The sequence below is a fragment of the Vulpes lagopus genome, chromosome 4 (genome assembly GCF_018345385.1).
Source record: "Vulpes lagopus strain Blue_001 chromosome 4, ASM1834538v1, whole genome shotgun sequence".
NCBI classification, from domain to species: domain Eukaryota; kingdom Metazoa; phylum Chordata; class Mammalia; order Carnivora; family Canidae; genus Vulpes; species Vulpes lagopus.
The window spans coordinates 53,031,829-53,051,849 of record NC_054827.1 but is presented as its reverse complement, the minus strand read 5'-3'; the positions used below and the strand labels follow the sequence as shown (position 1 = coordinate 53,051,849).

Here is a 20,021-nt window from a genome sequence, read left to right as displayed (position 1 = left end):
TTTAAAAAAGTTCTCATCACAAAGAAAAAAAATCTGTACCTTAACATGGTGACGAATGTTAACTAGACTTATTGTGGTGATCATTTACTAATATAGAGAAATATCGAATCGTTATGTTGTCCACTTGAAACTAACGTAAGGTTGTATGTCAGCTACACCTCAATAAAAAATAATAATAAAATGAAATAAAACAAAATTGATATATTACTAATTGTGAGTTTATAAACCTCAAGAAGTATTCTCTGGCACAAACGTATCTAACTTGGGCAAAATAATATATGGATGTAACTCGTAGGCTACTTGACTCTAGGTCACTTTCTGGAAAGGAGAGAGGGATTCCTCACTGGGAACCATAAGTTAGAGGAAGGGAAGCTCACCTCGGTGGGGGCAGCATCTCGAGTGAAGATGGGCCAGGTCTTCCAGGTCATGTTGTGGCGGTACTGCTGATGTACATGCTCTCCCAGCCCATACACAGTGGCACTGGGCAGCCGGAAGGACAGCTGCAGGTACTGCTGGGCAAACTGCAAGGGCCCGATGCTTGTGTCCAATCTGGACGATGGGGTAAGAGTGAGAGTCACCAATCAGCTCTCTGCCAGGAAACTGTCTGCTACACTCCCTGTTCTCTTTGAGAACAGTTGTTTCAGGTGTTCTCATTCACTTTCATACTACCTTTGAAGGTCTTTCTAGGGTCTCTCTGATTCTTTCATTCTAGAGAAGACTTGACACCAGAAACTCAAGTTGGATGATTGGGGGGAAAAGAGCAGATGGGACTTTATACTTGCCGGGCATCTACTTCATGCCAGGAACTACTCTGGATGCTTCATGAATATATCTCAGTTCATATAGCAACAGTGGCGATCCTCATTCCCTTTCTATGGACCTGGGAACTGAGGTTGATGTGAGACCAGTGGTGACTTACTGGTGCAAGAACTTGAACATAGGTTTTACCAATATTAATCTCTGTATTTTCTCTAGTATAATTTATGGTTTAAGCTCAGGCTGTTGTTAGATTCTTTGTGGCAAGTTTCTCAGGAAATAAAAATTTGGAATGATAATGAAGTTGAGTTCCAAAGTGAATGCTAATCCAAAATAATACAATTTCCTATTTTATAACATACATGAACTACAAGTGCATTAACTTAGCACACCAGCACATTACATTTTAGCATGCTGTATTCTGCAATCACGACAGATAAGCAGTGTTAGTGATTTACGGTAAAAACTTTGACATTTTTCTGAAATTCAAACAATTTCCCAAGTCATACGTATCTCATCATCCACCCCTAGTAAGACAGATGGAATGATACGGAGACTATATACTCAATGATATATAGAGTATTGAAAAGCTCACAAGACTCTTCCGTTGCTCCTCCTTATTATTTTGATGCTGAAGGGTTTATGAATGACCTCTAGGTAATAGTTGAAATTGATGGCTCTATTAGTCCTATTAAACAGGTTAATATTTTCATGCTGGACTTCATAATGTATGTTGTTGGTATCATTGATCTGTCAGAAGAAAAAGAGAAAAAACAAAAGTGATGAGACCACTTCCTTATAAAGTTACAAAGGATTTTCACTCTTAGCACCCAGTGAAAATAGCTTCTAACTCTTTTTAAAAAACATTATCTTATTTGATAGAGACAGAGAGCAAAAGCAGGAGGAGGGGCAGAGGCAGAAAGAGAGAGAGAGAATCCCAAGCAGACTCTACACCGAATGCAGAGTCCCATACGAGGCTCCATCCCATGACCCCGAGATCATGACTGGAGCTGAAACCAAGCATCAGATACTTAACCGATTGAGCCACCCAGGTGCCCCAATAGCTTCTAATTCCTAATCCCATGTTTCTTGAATTGTGAGAAAAAAATCACCCAATCGTGTGTCCCCCACAAAATTCAAAACAACCCACGCATCCCATTGGGAGAATCCTGCAGAGGGGAACAGGGGTGCCTTCTGCCTGCACAGCTCTATGTCATGCTAAAAAGAGAATGATGTGAACCCAGTGTGAGGTCCCTGCTTTCCTCAGAGATGTGCTCAGTGATAACTTCTTAACCAACCTTAAAATGGAAACGATTGGATGTCTGATACTCAGCTGTGAAGAAGGCTTCGTCGACATCATATCCAAACAGAGATGGGAATGACAACTTTCTCAAGTGGGCTGTAAACTCTAGGGCTGGAGGGGAGGCAGCTTTTAGACTTTATTTTTCAGTTAGCTTATGAGTCATAAATAGTTGTTCCCTGGGACCTCATTAGGGCAGTGCTCACCTGTCCTTGTATTATTCTGGCTACGAATGACTTCGTAGCCCCAATTCCTGGGGAAGAAGCACTTAGGGACATTAATATCTGACACAGGCTTCCAGCAGCACCTATGTTGCTGGCGGCAGACATCCTGTAACAATGGCACAGAGTTAGCATTATATGGAATGAAGGAAGAAAGTTCTATCTGTGTATTTATAACTAACTTTATTCCAAGAAGACTTTAAGATAGGTCATATTTACATGCAGTCATTTATTTCCTCTTCTTTTATTACACACTTATCCAAACTCCAGTATGCATTTATTACCTACCTGACAAGAAATGCATAACACAGATAAATAAGACACAGTTCTTGCCTCTGGGAAACTTCCATTACAGTCTAGTAGTACATGCAGACAATTTCAGCATGAGAGGAGTACCAGACAGAGAGTGCCCAGGGGCTGAAGGAACACACACACCAGCCATGGCATACGGCCTAGAAGGCTGTGAGCAGGGTGAGGTGGGTTTCCAGGTAGGCAAAAGGTAATCCCACTCCTAGCGCACCAGAAAAGGTTAGCTAAGTGAACAGTAGAGCAGTATTCCAAGTAGAGAATGCAGCAATGCATGATAGAATCATAAAAACCACAAGTTCATTCTGCCAAGAACACTGAGTAAGAGAACCATGTTGGGGGGATACAATATTCACACCAGGAGTAAGCTGGATGTCAGACCAACCAGTTTAGACTTTCTTATGAGGAAAGGACATGGAAATGACTAACAATATGGCACAAAGAAATGCATTTCTATAATGTAAGAAAAGAAAAGGAAAATGGGAAAAAAATTAAGATAGACCTGGGATAGAAGGTGACATAAAGAAATTCACAATGTCCACAAGGTAAAAATAAACCATATCTGGTTTCTCAGAGTGGCTTGATTATGGATTTTTTTAAATTATTATTATTTGGGGTACTTGGGTGGCTCAGTTGGTTAAGCATCTGCCTTCGGCTCAGGTCATGATTCCAGGGTCCTTGGATCAAGCCCTGCAAAGAGCTCCTCGCTCAGTGGGGAACGTGCTTCTCCCTCTCCCTCTGCCACTCTCCCTATTTGTTCTCTCTCTGTCAAATAAATAAATACAATATTTTTAAAAATGATTATTATTGGGCAGCCCGGTGGCTCAGCGGTTTAGCGCTGCCTTCAGCCCAGGGCGTGATCCTAGAGTCCCAGGATCGAGTCCCATGTCGGGCTCCCTGCATGGAGCCTGCTTCTCCCTCTACCTGTGTCTCTGCCTCTCTCTCTCTCTCTGTGTCTCTCATGAATGAATAAATAAAATCTTTAAAAAATCATTATTATTTGGTGAGATGTATTTTCTATAGGTTCTACAACTTTAAGATTCACTTGTATAAAAACTGTTTTGTTATAATAAAGAAATAAGACAGATGGCAAATTGAATCAAACTGTTGAAATAGGTATCCACCTGTCCATCCAACTAAACTTACATGAAGTGACAGAAATATCATTAAGAAAAAAAAAAATTTGGGATCCCTAGGTGGCGCAGCGGTTTGGCGCCTGCCTTTGGCCCAGGGCGCGATCCGGGAGACCCTGGATCGAATCCCACATCGGGCTCCCGGTGCATAGAGCCTGCTTCTCCCTCTGCCTGTGTCTCTGCCTCTCTCTCTCTCTCTCTCTCTGTAACTATCATAAAAGAAAGAAAGAAAGAAAGAAAGAAAGAAAGAAAGAAAGAAAGAAAGAAAGAAAGAAAGAAAGAAGGAAAGAAAGAAAGAAAGAAAGAAAGAAAGAAAGAAAGAAAGAAAGAAAGAAAGAAAGAAAGAAAGAAAATTTAAAAAACAGCCAGCTAAAATGCAATATGGCAGAAATGGCATGAAATTACTGACACATGGGACATAGACTTTACCAAGTCTAGGGGAAAATATATTCATAGCCTAAAACACAAGAGGAGACCACGTCAACATGGAGAAGTTGAAGAGAACCTGGGCATGGTTGAGACCACGTCAACATGGAGAAGTTGAAGAGAACCTGGGCATAGTTTTGGATCCTTAATTGGGAAGCTCCTGTATGAACATTTAGCTGCCTAATCTGACATTCCTTACAGCTACTGTAAGTTCTGGCTAATTGGTGGGTATCCTGAAGTATTTATTCATAGGGTAAAGGGGGTTAGGAAAGATGTTAGGATTCAGAATGCATAGCAATACACTAGATAATAAGCCAGTGTCCCTAACTCCCAAACAAATACCCACATTCTCTCCAGCAGTCCTTTCCTTCCTTCCTAAATACCTAGAGCAAGCCAAGGTAAATAGGACAGGCAGTTATAGATAATTAAATACAAAGATGACAGTCAACAACCACCAAACAGGAAAGAAACCAACACTATGATAGGCACCAAACTTAATAAACAGAAGAAACAAATTGCAGGCAACAATTAATAGAAAACATTGCGAATCTTTTAAATAAATACAATTATTATCTTTATAGAGAGGCCCATAGCTGTTGCTTCCATTAGAAAAAAAAAGCAACAAAGAATATTGAAAGTTAAGATATTAATATTTGGACAAGTAACAAAAAGGAAAGAGAACAATGTCAAGACAAGAAGAAATTTTATTTAAGTCAAATTTAGGATTACCTCAGAACACAAGGACAAAGACACGGAAAGTATGAAAGAAAGGGTAGGCAAAGTGCCCCATGGGGTCAGATAGCAATATTCAACTAGAAGATTCCAGAAGGGGTGAAAAGAGGATACAGGTTAGGGAAGTGGGAATTAAAGAGAGTAAGTATTGTTCTACATGATGAACAACTCAATGTATAACCCAAGTAACTGGAAAAAAAACCTAAATAAACCCAGAAAATCCACATGGAAGATTAATGAATAAAAGCAGTAATTAATGTAAAAGAATCAAGTATCTAGTTATCATTTTAAAACATGAAATGAGCCTCTCCTCTGTTTCAGGTATTCATATAAGTTCACGTGATACAGTGATGCCAGCAAGTGTAGTAGGTGAAACAGACACCACCATTAATTTAACAGATCTTGTTTCCACCACTGATTTGAAATGCCATGCTCAGGACAAGCTAAATTTAAGTGCACATATATGAAGCTATGAATATGCATTTTGGAACTTCCTATTTTATAGGTATGATGTATGTGTCAATTCCTGCTACAATTCCACACTGATAATTACTACAGTGCAAGGATATGTTTTGATATTAGTTTGGCAGATCAATACATCTAACAAAGACTCTTTGAGAAGATCAAAGAAATATGAATACCTTATGAAATCCTGTTTTGACATAAAGAAGGACAAACAAGATTAGAAACAAAAATTATGAATGACAACAGATACATAGGATCTTTTTGAGAGAGAGAGAGAGGGAGAGAGAGAGAGAGCACATGAGCAAGGTAAGGGAGAGAGAGAGAATGTCATGAGATCATGACCTAAGCCAAAATCAAGAGTCTGAGGCACAACCAACTGAGCCAGCCAGGTGCTCCAGAGGTATAGGATTTTTAATATAACTATGGATTGTGAGAAAACTATTTGTACAAATATTTGCCAATGAATTTTAAACTATAATTTGAATCTTTAAATGGTAAAATATTAAATAATTAAAATAAGAAGAGATAGAAAACCTGAAACAACCAATTGCCATGAGAAATTATAAGTAGTCAAGGAACCTTCCCTAAACAAACAAACAAACAAACAAACAAAAAACAAAGACTTTGCCTAGATGACTTGGAGAATAGAATATTCTCATATTATACATTTTTTTCAGAACTTAGGAAAAGATGGATAGTTTCTTGTTTCATTTTATTAAACTATAATAATTCTGGCAGCAAACTAGACAAGGAAAAGTTAAGATAAACAAAAATATATAAGCCAATTTCACTTAAAAAACATAGTTGTTTTTATAAACACCTATTTTAGTGTATTATAAACCGTTTTAGTGTATTTTAGTGTATTAAAAGAATTAATGCATAATAGTCAACTAAGGGTTATCAAGCATAAAAATGGTTCATAATTAAGAAATGTTTTAACATAATTTGCATTGTCAAAAGAAAACCACATGATCATCTCAACAGAAGCAAACTTTTTTAATCTTTAATTTATTTTGATAGAGCAAGAGAGAGTACGTGTGAGTAGGGGGAGGGGCAGAGAGAGAGAGAGAGAGAGAGAGAGAGAATCTCAACGGGACTCTGCACTTAGCATGAAGCCTGACACAGGGCTTGATACCATGACCCTGAGATTATGACCTGATCCAAAATCCAGAGTTAAATGCTTAACCAACTGAGCCACCCAAGCATCCCCAGAAGAAAACTATTTTTAAGATATAATAATGTGGTAAATTTAAATGCCCTACATTTAAAAAGTAAATTATGATATAATACATATAGTATAATCTGTTAAAATAAAATAAATATATATTAATATATGTGCAAAATATATAGATATTTGCAAAAGCATAGAAAAATCAAGAGAAGGACATACACCAAGCTATTGACTTAATTCTGGGAAGGGGATCTGAAGGTAGAGAGAAAGCATTATGAACAAGGAAAGATTTTTCCACTTTACTCTGTACATAAATATAATGTCTCAATCTTCCTTATTAAAGGAATGTGATTAAAAAAAAGAAAAGAATAGAAAAAAGAATATGTCACAACACTGCTCATTTGGAAAAGGAATAGTACTGACAAGTATTTCAGATGCTAACATCTGATGTAATTACATTGAAAAATGACAATATGAATATAACTTAAGTCAGTGTTTCATGTCTATTATAAACAAAGCAATCACAGTATAACCATAAAATATTCTTAAATGTACATATTAATTCTCTGTATATACAGCTGATCCTGCCTCATCTTCTCCAGATAACAACAACAACAAAAAAAGCTGGAGGGGATCAGTGGAGAAAGAGTTTGCAGGTTCTGGATAACCTCTAGATAACTGATATTACTGATATTGATAAGCTCGAGGCAAACATTCATTAGCTCTGTTACTTCTGAAACTGAGATTGGTAAAGTCCAAAAGGTTAGTTTCATTGCCATAAATTGTTCCAAAGTCTGTAGACCTCTGTAAACAGCAGTAAGACAAAAGATCTAATATATTCAGGTAAATACAATATATTTAAATGCAGTCTGCCATAACATCCCTAGTTCAGTTTTAAGCCATTCTCAGTATTGCAGACACAAAAGGTCAAACCTTTGATGTACATTTCCTTCTTCTTTTCCATTTCCACTTCCACCACAGACAATAACAGAGATTCTCATAAACTCTTACTTAGACAACAGTGGTTGACTCATGACAAGTCTCCCTATCTTTATTCTTTCCTCTAACACCAAACTTTCCCAAAGAGTATTCTCCGGTTATCTTTTAAATAGACTTTTATGCTATTTTCCACTCAAATAACAATTTGATCAGTAGAATTTGAGAATTGTTTGGAAATTTATCTAATCTAACTTCCATTTGATATAGGGATTTTTTCAGTAGTGCCTCTGAAAGATGCTTAAGTTCTGTAAATGATGTGTAGCCAACTTCTTCCAAAATCCAATATTTCACCTTCATAGTTAATATTTTACTGCAAGGTTATTTCTTATGTTTAGTTAAAAATCATTCTCCAGGGGACACCTGGGTGGCTCAGCGTTGAGCGTCTGCCTTTGGCTCAGGTCGTGATCCTGGGGTCTGGGGATTAATTCCTGCATCAGGCTTCCCACGAGGAGTCTGTTTCTCCCTCTGTCTGTGTCTCTGCCTCTCTCTCTGTGTCTCTCATAAATGAATAAAAAATCTTAAAAAAAAATTATCCAGAAAGTTCTGTTCTCTGAAACTTCATATAGCCTTTTAGATAAAATATTTCAAACAATATTAAAAAATTAGAAGGAAAAACAATCCTTGGTGTTATAAGACAAAGAAGAAGAAATGCATATTGGAAAAAAAAATTAAATGGTCATTAGTTGCAGTATCATTATGTTCAAGAAAAATCCAAAAGTTCCTATAAACAAACTAAGATAATTAATAAGCAAATTTAAGATTTCTGGCTATAAGATCAATATTCAAAAAATCAATTTTAAACCCATATGCCAACAATAGCTTAAATGGAAAATTAAAATGTAAAAATATTTATATAAAATCAAATATCAAATAGTTAGAAAAACCTGGAAAAATTTTTCAGGCCTCTACACCAAAAACTTCAAAATTAAAAATCTCAATAAATGAAAAAATATATCATGACCATAGATTAAAATATTCACTCTTGTAAATATGGAACTTCTTACAGATTTATTCATTTTATGTGTACAGAATAAATTTCTGGTAGAGTTTTTTGAGAAAACTGAGAGACCAATTCTAAAATGTATTTATAAGTCTAAAGCATTGACAATAGGCTAGGCAATCTTGAAGAAAAATAGGAATGATAAGGAGGACTTACACAACCACATATCATGACCTTTATAAAACTATACTAATCAACACAATGTGATACTGGCAAAAGAACAGACTGATAATGGAACAAAATAGATGTTCCAGAAACAGGTCCTCACATATAAAGACATAATTTACAATAAATGTGTCACTACAATGCAGAGGGGAAAAGATGGTAATTTCAATAAGTCATGATGGATCTATTAAGGATTCATGAAAAAAAAATGTTCTGGACTTCTACTTGATACCATACACAAAAACAAATTTTAGTTTGATTAAAAGTCTAAATTTGAAAAATAAAACAATGCTTTCAGAGGAATGTATAGGAATATATTTTTCTAACTTTGGAGTAGGTGAGAATTTTTAAATAGAATACAAAATGCATGTTAGACCTCTTAAAGTGTATTTTAGTAAAATTAAGAACTACTTTTCACCACAAGTGACCATTGGGTTAAAAGTCAAATCACAGAATAAGAGAAGATAAAAGATTTGTATCCAGAATATATAAATTACTACTACATAGCAATAAGAATAAATGAAGGGCCCAGCAGAAAAAAACTGGTTACAAAATTAAAAAGACACCTCATAAATATGATTATCCATGTAGCCAAGAAGTATAGGAAAAGGTGTTTAACTTCATTAGTCATGTGGAATGTACACAGCATAGGGAATATAGTCAATATTATTGTAACAACGTATGGTAACATATGGTAACTATACTTATCATGATGAGTTTTGTGTAATATATAGAAATGTTGAATCACTATGTTGTATACCTGAAACTAATAAAACATAATGTAAACCATACTTCCATATTCAAAATTTTTAAGTGAAAATTACATTAAAGAAAACAAAGAAAAAGGAAAAAACACCAAGAGAAGGTTAGGATGCAGAGTAATTGTTCTTATACTGCTACCAGGAGTGTAAATTGGTACAAATATTTTGAAAAACTATTTTGCAAGATCACCGAAAGATAAACATGTATATTTCCTGTGAACTGAAAATTCCATTTTTTAAGATCTTATTTATTCATTCATGAGAGACACAGAGAAAGGCAGAGACATAGGCAGAGGGAGAAGCAGGCTCCCTGTGGGGAACCTGATATGGGACTTGATCCCAGTACCCCAGGATCATGACCTGAGCCAAAAGCAGACACAACAACTGAGCCACCCAGGTGCCCCTAAAAATTCCATTCTTATGTATCATTATTTGCCTAGAACATAACTGTATACTTAATAATTCAAGAAGAAGAACTACAGAAACCACTTAGAAATAATAGAAAATTTCAGCTGGCCAATTATATAATTAACATGTTATGTTTTAATAGAACACAAATGTATAAATATAATATAAAATAAATATAATAAATACAAAATAATCATTAGTAATAAAAGGAGCACCAATTAGAAAATATAATGGATTGTATATGCAATAGAAACTAAGTACAGGAAAGATCTAGGGGGAAAAACCCCTCATGATGCATAGGTAATAAAATGCATATCAAGAGAAACATAAAACCTGATTGAGGAATATACATACATTAAAAAGAGTTGATATGGTAAGACTTCCTGTTTTTAGAATGGGAAGATTCAAAATTATGGAGTTATCAATATTTCCTAAATTAAACCAAAAAATCAATGCAGTCCTAATTAATATCCCAGTAGGATATTATGGGATATAGAATGTAGAATATGGGGGAAAGAAATAAAATCTAAATACATATTTCCTTTCTGATAAAGTCACAAATTACAATTAAACAGAGTTTAAAGAGTTGATATTCTTGTGGTCACTACCCAGGGAGAAAATCTAAATTCTTTAGCATATGTTCATTTGGAAGATCTGTTGCCAATACACCATTTTATTTTTGGTTTCTTGGGTTTTTTGTTTGTTTGTTTCAAGTTTTTATTTAAATTCTAGTTAGTTTACATATAGGTAAGATTGGTTTGAGGAGTAGGATTCAGTGATCCACTTAACACCAATTTTAGAAGGCTCTTATATAACAAGTCACTGAGTTCTACAAATTACTGACTCAATCATCCATATGTGTTTGATGGCCTCTATTCTCAAGCAATACATGGTCTAGCCCACAAATGTTTAACCTTCCCATAGCTATCCTTGGAATCACACTTATGACACATTATGAACTCCCTCTCTACTCTGGACTTGAGACCCCATGAGCCAACATTCTTAGTTCCTTCCAACCTATCCTGCTTCCACAGTGTTGCTGTTTATTTTAATAAGGTGAAAGAGTTGACTCCAAACAAATCAGAGGTCCATAATCCCCTCCACCACCACCCTTGTCCCACTTCATATACTCATTTCTGTAAATAAAACCCAGCAGACCAACATCAGGGAGCCCATTTCTCTGACCTCTGTCACCACCTGGCCAGGAGCACAGTCTATCCTCTCTGATTCAGGGATCTCTGGGCACTCTGGAGCAAATGCAGTCGCTGTATAGGAATTAAAGGAAAAATATTGAACATCTGTATGGTAATCACAATTCCAAGAAGGATGCAGGTGAAGTTATAGACTTTCAGCCAATTCTCCTGTATTGACCACTACATTGATCCCTAGTAGCTAGTACCTATATGTACATACAAGTGCTAAACACATTTGCCTTTTGTTTGGTTTTTATTGAGATATAATTTATATGCCATCAAATTCACCCTCTTAAAGTGTACAATTCGATGTCTTTCAGTATTTTACAAAGTTGCACAACCAATCACCACTATCTAATTCCAGAACATTTTCACCATCCTGAAAAGAAATCACATACCCATTAGTGGTCATTCCCCATCCCTCCCTTCTCCCAGTCTCTGGCAAATGCTAATCTGCCTTCTGCCTCTATGGATTTGCCTATTCTGAATATTTCATATAAATGGAATCATAAAGTATGTGGTCTTTAATGTCTGGCTTCTTTCATTTGGCATAATGTTTTCAAGGCTCATCCATGTTGCAGCATGTAACAAGCATTTCATTTCTTTTTATGGGTGAACCATAACCATAGTATGGATATAACACTAAAAAATCCCCTCCAAAGTTGATGCACATTTGAGTTACTTCCACTTTTTGACTATTACACAGAATTCTACAATGAACATTTCCATACAGGTTTTTGTGTGAACAGATGTTTTGAATTCTCTTGGTTATATATCTGGAAATGGAATTGCTAATTAGTACGGTTAACTCTAAGTTTTTGAGGAACTGCTAAACTCTTTTCCAAAGGGACTGCACAATTTTCCATTCCAATTTATGTAATGGTTGTACAATTTATGTAATGGTGTAATGGTTCCAATTTCTCCACATCCTCAACAATTGTTATTGTCTTTTTCATGACAGATATTTCAGTGGGTATGAGGAGTATTTGATTTTGACTAGCATTTCCCCAAAACTAATAATATTGAACATCTTTTCATGACATATTGGCTATCTGTGAATCTTTTATGAAGAAATGTGTTCAAATCCTTTGCTCATTTTAAAAACTGGACTGTTTTTCCTTTTAGGTTTGAATTGTAATATTTCTTTATATATTCTGGATGCAAGAATAAGATATGTCACTTGCAAATATGTGTTTCCATCCAGTGAGCTTCTTCACTTCCTTGATGGTGTTTTTTGAAGCACAATTTTTTTAAAAATAAAACTTACCTATCTTTTCTTTGGTTATGTTTTGGAGCATTATACCTAAGACACTGTTGCCTAACTCGAGGTCAAAATATTTGTGTTTTCTTCTTAGAATTTAATGGGTTTGGCTTTTACATTTCAAGTCTTGATCCATTTTGAGTTAATTTTCCTATGTGATGTCAGGTGGGGATCCAGTATTATTATTTTTTTACATGCTGATACCCTATTGTCCCACACATTTGTTTTTTGTTTATTTTTTGCCTTTTTTTCCCCACTCATTTTCAGCCACCTGTGAGGTAAACTAGGTAGATAAATATTATTGTTCTCATTTGGCCAAAGATCTTCACTCAACATTGGCTATTTTTACTTTAGCCTTTGTCGCTTCTATGAACTCCCACCCCACTCCCGCCACCTGCCAATGTAACATCAGAAGTAGGATCTGGTTCAGTAGGCTCCATGAGCCAGTCAAAACCCAGAATTCCATTTGAAGCTTGAGTCAACAGTTATTGTAGGCATAATAGGTCTCCTTTAGTATCTTTGTTTCTATTCAAGAAAAGACATCAAAACAACTCTCCTACCTTTATGGCTCTATACTTATTTGTATATATATTTAAATAAAAATTTATTTTAAAATTGGATTAAAGACTTAAATGTAAGACCCTTGAAACTGAAATTCTTAGAAGAAAACATGTGAGAAACACTTCATGAGATTGGTCTTGGCAAGGATTTCATGGATATGACACCAAAAGCACATGCAACAAAAGTAAAATTGGACAAGTGGGACTAAAAAGATTCTGCACAGCAAAGGAAACCATCAACAGAATGAAAAGGTAACATAAAGGATGGGAGAAAATATTTGCAAACCATCTATCTGAAAATGGCCAAATTTCTAAAATATATAAGGAATGCCTACAACACAATAGTAAAAACAAAATAAACAAAATGAATCTGATTAAAAAATGGGCTAAAGACTTCCATAAGCATTTCTCCAGAGACACACAAATGGCCAACAGAAAAGAAGCTCAATGTCACTAATCATCAGGGAAATTTAAATCAAAACCACAACTAGATATCACCTCACATCTGAGGATGGATATTATAGGGAAAAAAAGAAGAAGAAAGATTGGTGAGAATGTGGAACGATTGGATCCTTGTATGCTAATGGTGAAGTTGATGCAAATTGGTGCAGCCATTATGGAAAACAATATGGAAATTCCTCAAAAAATTAAAAATAGAAGCACTATATGATCCAGCAATCCCACTTCTGGATATTTATTCAAAGAATTCAAAGAATTGAAATCAAAACTTCAGACAGATACTAGCATCCTCATGCTAATTGCAGTGCTATCCACAATAACCAATATGTGAAAATGACCCAGGTGTCCATCAATCAATGAATGAAGAAAACGTGATGTGCGTACATATAACAGAATATTATTCAGCCATAAAATAAGGAAGGCACTCTTGTCATTTGCAATAACATGAATGAACCTGGAAGACATTATGCCAGTGAAATGAACTGGTTACAGAAGGACAGATGCTACATGATTCCATTTATATGAAGGATTTAAAATAGTCAAAATCACAGATACAAAGGCTAGAATGATAGTTTCCATGGCCAGAGGGGAGGGAGAAATGGGATGTTGCTAATTAACATGTATGAAGTTTCAGTTACACAAGATGAATAATAAGTTCTACATATCTGATGTACAACATCATGCCTACGAATGATGGTACTGTCTTGTACACTTAAGAATCTATTAAGAGGGTAGACCTCATGTTGTGTTCTTATCACAATAAAAAAATTTAAAAATTTCCTTTTCAACTCATGGAAGAATATCTTCAAGAAGCATCTCTAAAGAAGCCCAACATATAGAACAGGTGAAAGTGGTATTTTATTACTCTGCATGAATTAGAGTGTGATTTAGGGTAAATGCCTTCACACCTTCAGGTGTGAAGATCTAGTTTTATGTTAACTAAAATAAACTACTTATTCATGTACGTTGGATAGTAATCTCATAGGATTTGTTACCCCAAAAAAATTCAATAGGGGAAAAATGCTAATAGACTAAAAATAGTTTATATCAATAGTTTTCAAATCATCTTTCAAAGACATAATTGTTCCTAGAATGCGCCCTAATGTTTATTGTGGAGAGTGCTGAAGAGAGATTGAGTAGCGTTTCTATTCAATGCTCGCTTAAAATACATGTCTGAAGTGAGTTTTAGCAAGCAAAATAAACTTCAAATTCTGTTTTAATTAAGGATAGATTTTTTTTGTATTACACATTATTTTATTATTTAGAGTATTGTGTACATAGAGGAGAAAGTGTTCTGTTAGATGCTTTTATGTGAGAGAAAACAGATTCAAAGGTATTGATGAAGAAATCACAGCTATTTCAATCAGAATATGGGCTGGAAGCTAATTGTAATTAATATATTTAAGCCAAGTTAATCAGCCCCCAACTTGCCTATAATCTAATTTCCTTTTTCATAATGTAATGGGATTAGGTCCTGTTGCCCCAACTGTTCTTTCTTTTTAAAGGTTCTATTACTTTATGACTGGACACCTGATGAGCCTAATTTTGCATCTTGTTAAACTTCATCAAATGGGATTTGGGACCCTGAATGTCACTAGCATTCAAGGTTTTGTTGTGGAAAAAGAACACTTGTCTTTTGACAAGTTTTAGTTGTGGATGTGGGTTGTGGATCATGCAATATGCTGCCATACTGAAGAGCAAAAGAATGAAAGGACGTCCTTGGCATCCAGAGGGGACTTTCTTTACCAATCCTTCCAACCCCAAAGCCACAAGCATCCTCCTTACCTTCAATATTCAACACAAAAAACATCAAGAAGATATCTAAGGCCAGTACAGTTAGGAAGAAGATGATCAGAAGGACTTCCAATATAGTGAGTTTCCTTGCCATCTAGATGGACACAGATAATGAGAGTTAAGCAAACCGCAAACCCCATCAATCCAAAAGGACAGGCATCATGGTTAGAATGTGAACTCATCTGCAAGATGACTTGATTACAAGCATTCCTCCTTACATAATCCAGAGACTATTGGTTTCCACTCATCACAATGTTTACAATTAACTCTAGTCTGTGTACCCAACATCTCTAGAAAAAGAGCCCTTGCCTTTTTTTTGTCTGTGGAGGGATTGAATACTGTCCAAGGAGAGGATATATCAGACATAAAGAACTAGAGGTAGAGAGTGAGGAGTGGAATGGAGTACAGGAGGGAGACAAGGGGTTAAGGTGCCTCACAAAGCCCTTTTATTTTATTTATTTATTTATTTATTTATTTTTTACAAAGCCCTTTTAGATGCCACTTTGATCCTCACATCCACCCTACACAGTAGAGTGGAGGGCACTCTCAGGGAAGGAAAAAGTAACAAAACCTGAATCCTAGTCTTCTTATTCCAATTCCATGCCACGATGGTAAGGTGTTTAGTTATTTAGAAGAGACTAATCCTGTTAAAACTCTGGCAAGAAAAATGAACCGAATCCTGATCTCCAGCACAACGCTTTCTTGCGTGGTCACAGTACACAAACTCACGTAAATTTGGAGGCTCACCCTGGCCCTGCCAATCATGCATCCATAGACTCAGGCTTTAAAATATTTGGTGGATTGGAGTGTGTAGTGATCAGGGAACCCAAGAGCTTTGATGCTCGTCCTGGCTTGCATACAAACAGGTGGAGGCGTTAGCTATTTGGGTGTGCATTTCTTCACCTCCAGAAGTCAGGTTCTGGAGGTGCTCTCATTCTTCTGCTCTAGTTATAGTAAATCTCACATGCTTCGCAATCCCATGACCGCACCACCATGTCATTCCTTGACCAACTCTCCACCATCTTCAGTACTTTTCCCACTGCCCCTACACACTGGCTATTCCTTGGAATTTATCACTCCCCAGAACTGTTCCACTTGTGAAACTCCCAGCCTCTACTTCCTATTTACTGGGCAGAAGCTCATTCCCTTTTAGCCTCTCATTGCACTGTTTCTTTATTCTTCGATCACATTGAGGCTTCTGTTCTGTTCCACTCCCTCTTAATCTTAGTCTGTTCTGGCTATTATCCTTCCTTGACGTAGTCCTCAATAGCTATTATTTCTCTCATCTTCCTTGCTCCCCTATATGCTAAGTGAATCCATACAATGAAACCATTGATCCAAACTTCTGCCTTCCGGGTTTATGCACTCAGCGCAATGTAGATGGCCTTGGGTTCATAATCTGACAAATACACGGGGCCTTCAAACTGACTGACAATCTTGCCACCTTCTTTCATTCTTCACAGGAGAAATTTCCAACATTAATCCTTGTTTTCAAGGTGTCACCTATGGTGTTACTCTCAGCCAAAATCATCCCCAACATCACAAATAAAACAACTATTTTTGCAGAAACTATTTCATCTCCCTGCTTCTCAACCCAAACTTCTTTATAAAAATTATCCATATCTAGGTAAATTCTTATCTTTCCCCCTTTTCTTAAAGGAAGAGTTTTCCCTCCTCTTGTCTAAGCATAACCCTTGTACCTTTTCTGTAGATCCCACACACTTTGAATTTCTCAAAAATCTTGTTCCACCAATTATCCTTCCTCTTTCTTGCATTAAAACCTCTCCCTCCGAATGTGCTCTTTCTCCTTAAAAGTACATCCCAAATCATCCTAAACTCTGGTGACGATTCTGTGTCCTTCTCCACGTACCATTATAACTTTCTTTTTCCTTTTATAGCTAACTTTCCAAAAAGATAATGGAATGCTATCTGCATTACCTTCCTCCTATATTGTTGGCATGGCTTCTGTTTCTTGCATTCCACTGAAATTCCTCCTGCCAAGGTCACTGGTGATTGAGCTGCTAAATACAATGGGCGCTCTCTTAATCATCCAGCACTATCAACCACTCCTTCCTCTCCAAATTTCTCCATGTTTGGATTCCTTGATTATCATTTAATCTTGGTTTTCACCCACTTTTCTGGCTTTTCTTCAATTTTCTTTTAGTCCTCTGTTTCATCTAGTATTGATATTCCCTATATTTTCAACATAGTTCTGCCATCCCCTCTTTTAGCAAGCTCCACCATGCATACGATTTCATATAACACCCAAGGACAGTGCAATCTATATTTCTAGCCCAGAGATTTATATTTATATGTGCAACTGCCTATTAGACATCTCACCTGGATGTCCCACACACTTAACCAAATTCAACATGTTTGAACAATGTGTTCATCTCTCCCCATACCCCAGTCCCAACTTCCACCAATTCTGCCCAATTGGCCTCTCCTCAAATAATATCTTGAGGAACAGAATCACAATTTCATTAAAAAGTCTGCGTAACTTTTTTGACTCCTCTCTTTCTTGTAGTTCTCAGAGCCAGTCACCAGTCAGACTCCTCTCCCAATATCTTTCAAATCCGTTTCTTCCCCTGCATCACTACTAGAAATGCTTTAGTCGGGCCATCATTTCTGAACTTGACCTGAACTGTGACCACAGCTTCCCCACTGGCTCCTTGCTTCCATTCTGCAGATGGATTCATCTTTCTACTGCACAAACAGGGTTATTTGGGTTTCCTATATTCAAGTCCTCAGTGGTTCTTCAAATAATATATAAACTCTTTAGCTTTGTAATCAAAGGTCTTTATGACATTTCCTATGCCCACCTCCCCTGCCTCTTCTCTCCTCTACGTTCTAGCCACACCAAACCAACAACTGTGTAATGATAACCTTTAAATCCATGTGAACAAAGAATTTTCTTTCTTTCTTTTTTTTTTACTTCACCTCTCCTTTAACTGCATTTCCCTGCACCCCTGTTCTTCTCAGCCCTGGCCCAATGCCATGACCATTTCTATTAGTTTTTCCATATGCATCTAGTTTCACTTTTTAATTGAGGCAGGATTTTGGTTAATGTGTAATGAGCCAAGTAAAAAAGCACCTTAGTTCTGAAATGGAGGTAAGGAGCAAGGATCTACAGATAATTTGCCAAGGGAGGGGGGAGTTAGGTTTGAGGTTTGGGATTGAAGTTAGAGTGTATTAAATATTTTTTCCTGTTAGCCTAAATCTATCAGGTTTGTCTCCTCTAAGTTATTCAAAAGTTTAATCTCCATATTATATATATATTATTATATTATTATATTGCCATGATACCCATACATCAAAGTTCACCAGGCAGGCATTATGATTCCCATTTCATGTAAATGTTAAGGAACTTTGTTTGCCTAGCCATGGTTAGTGGTATAACTGAGGCAAACACTAAGGCTCTGCCTCTTACACTAGTCTTTGAGTATTCTTGCTGTCTCCACAATGTTTCCTACACTTCAGAGTTTACAGATCTAGAGGCTGGACCTTCAGTGGTGGAATTTCAGGCAGTGAAAGAAGTCTGATGGATCCACCCCACATGCTCTCAATACCTGACTTTGTTTCTTATACATAGAGGCCACGACTCACTACCACAGCAAACAATTTTCACTCAGCTTCCCTTCTCCAAGCATTGTGTCTCTCCATGAGGAGACTTTCCTTTCCAGCCTCTACAAACCCTTTCCAGCCAAGACAGCCACCTCTTCCACAATTCCTGAATCCTTGGGAGAGCAATTTTAACACCTGTGGCTCAGGAAGTTCAGGATACCCTGGGGACAACCTCAGGCATTTTCCTGCCACAAGAACTATTACCATCTTGGCAGATTGCAGGTAGATGGGGATTCCTAAAGGTACAAAGTCTCTGCTACTTAGACACTCTTCCTACCTACAGCCACATTATCAACCACAATTTTAGAAAAATTAAAATCCAGGTTATTATTAAAAACCTTAATGATTGTATACCATTTCCCTCTCTGCCCAAAGAGATGCATCCACTCTCTTCTCAATCCATGTCATTTTCAGCTAGCTTCCAGGAGGGAATACTATTTTTTTATTCTTTCCTGTTTTATCCCAGTGAGAGAGGAACATCATGCATCTGATTTTCTCCGTCTGTTACACACACACTCACACACACACACACACACACACACACACACACACATATCCCTCTCCTGTCCAGTAGGTCTGTGACTCCATGTGCTATCTCATCCCCCCCCACTCCTTATAGTTTCTGGAAAAGGAAGAAAACATCAGGTTCAGAAGAAAAGTGCGAGTTGTCCAGATCATGTAGCAGAGAAGATAGGGGCATTTATAAGAAAAAAAGAACACTACTTATTCAAAGCACCACATGCACAGGGAAAAGTACTCACCTCATAGCCGTATCCCTTTATTTGTTGTGTCTATTCCTCACTGGTTCTTGAGGAGCACTGAGCAAAGGTGAGAAGGCTGGTGTTGCCAGCTTCTGCCAGGATTGATTTATTGCCCTGTAAATTTGAAGGCGATTGGAGGAGAGGAGTGCATTTTCCAACTGACCATAAAAGGGCCCTTGCTTTCCCGGTGACTTGGAGAAAGCTCCATTTGTTAGTAAAAGAGGAAGGTGGGGTTTTATCCTAATAGTATGCTTCTTCTGTGTTCCTGTTCATATCCAATTACTTTGCTTGTCATACTACATTATACCTGCTTGTCTGTCCCTGTGGCCTAAACTGCCCAGGAGCTGGTCATCTTCAGTCCTACATGCAGGTGCTGCCCAACATCTACAGTTTTAAATATATAGCTATTTGTTAAATAAGTAAATGAAAGAATGAATGTCTCATGCTTGGTTCACCCACATTGTTCCTTTTTCCATTTTGTCTCCCAAAGGTCTCTTGAATAACTAAGCTTTCCATTAATTTAAAT

The 20,021-nt window shown here is 36.8% G+C and overlaps 1 protein-coding gene across 2 annotated transcripts in view; it reads right to left on the bottom strand.

The window, feature by feature from the left end:
* The window catches only part of LOC121489170 (probable maltase-glucoamylase 2), a 90,350-nt gene extending 70,792 nt beyond the window's left edge, over positions 1 to 19,558 (bottom strand). Inside the window, exons 1-7 of one of the 2 annotated variants that reach the window (XM_041751801.1) lie at positions 19,496 to 19,558; positions 15,102 to 15,204; positions 11,029 to 11,108; positions 2,263 to 2,386; positions 2,055 to 2,170; positions 1,352 to 1,506; positions 378 to 549 (exon numbers count right to left, since the gene is read on the bottom strand). In XM_041751801.1, the coding sequence (XP_041607735.1) occupies positions 378 to 549; positions 1,352 to 1,506; positions 2,055 to 2,170; positions 2,263 to 2,386; positions 11,029 to 11,108; positions 15,102 to 15,204 (750 nt within the window). In that variant the 5' untranslated portion in view covers positions 19,496 to 19,558. Of the gene's footprint in view, positions 1 to 377; positions 550 to 1,351; positions 1,507 to 2,054; positions 2,171 to 2,262; positions 2,387 to 11,028; positions 11,109 to 15,101; positions 15,205 to 17,048; positions 17,175 to 19,495 lie in introns of those variants that run through there. The other variant, XM_041751802.1, reaches the window with a different exon arrangement.
* Between the last annotated feature and the right edge of the window lie 463 nt (positions 19,559 to 20,021).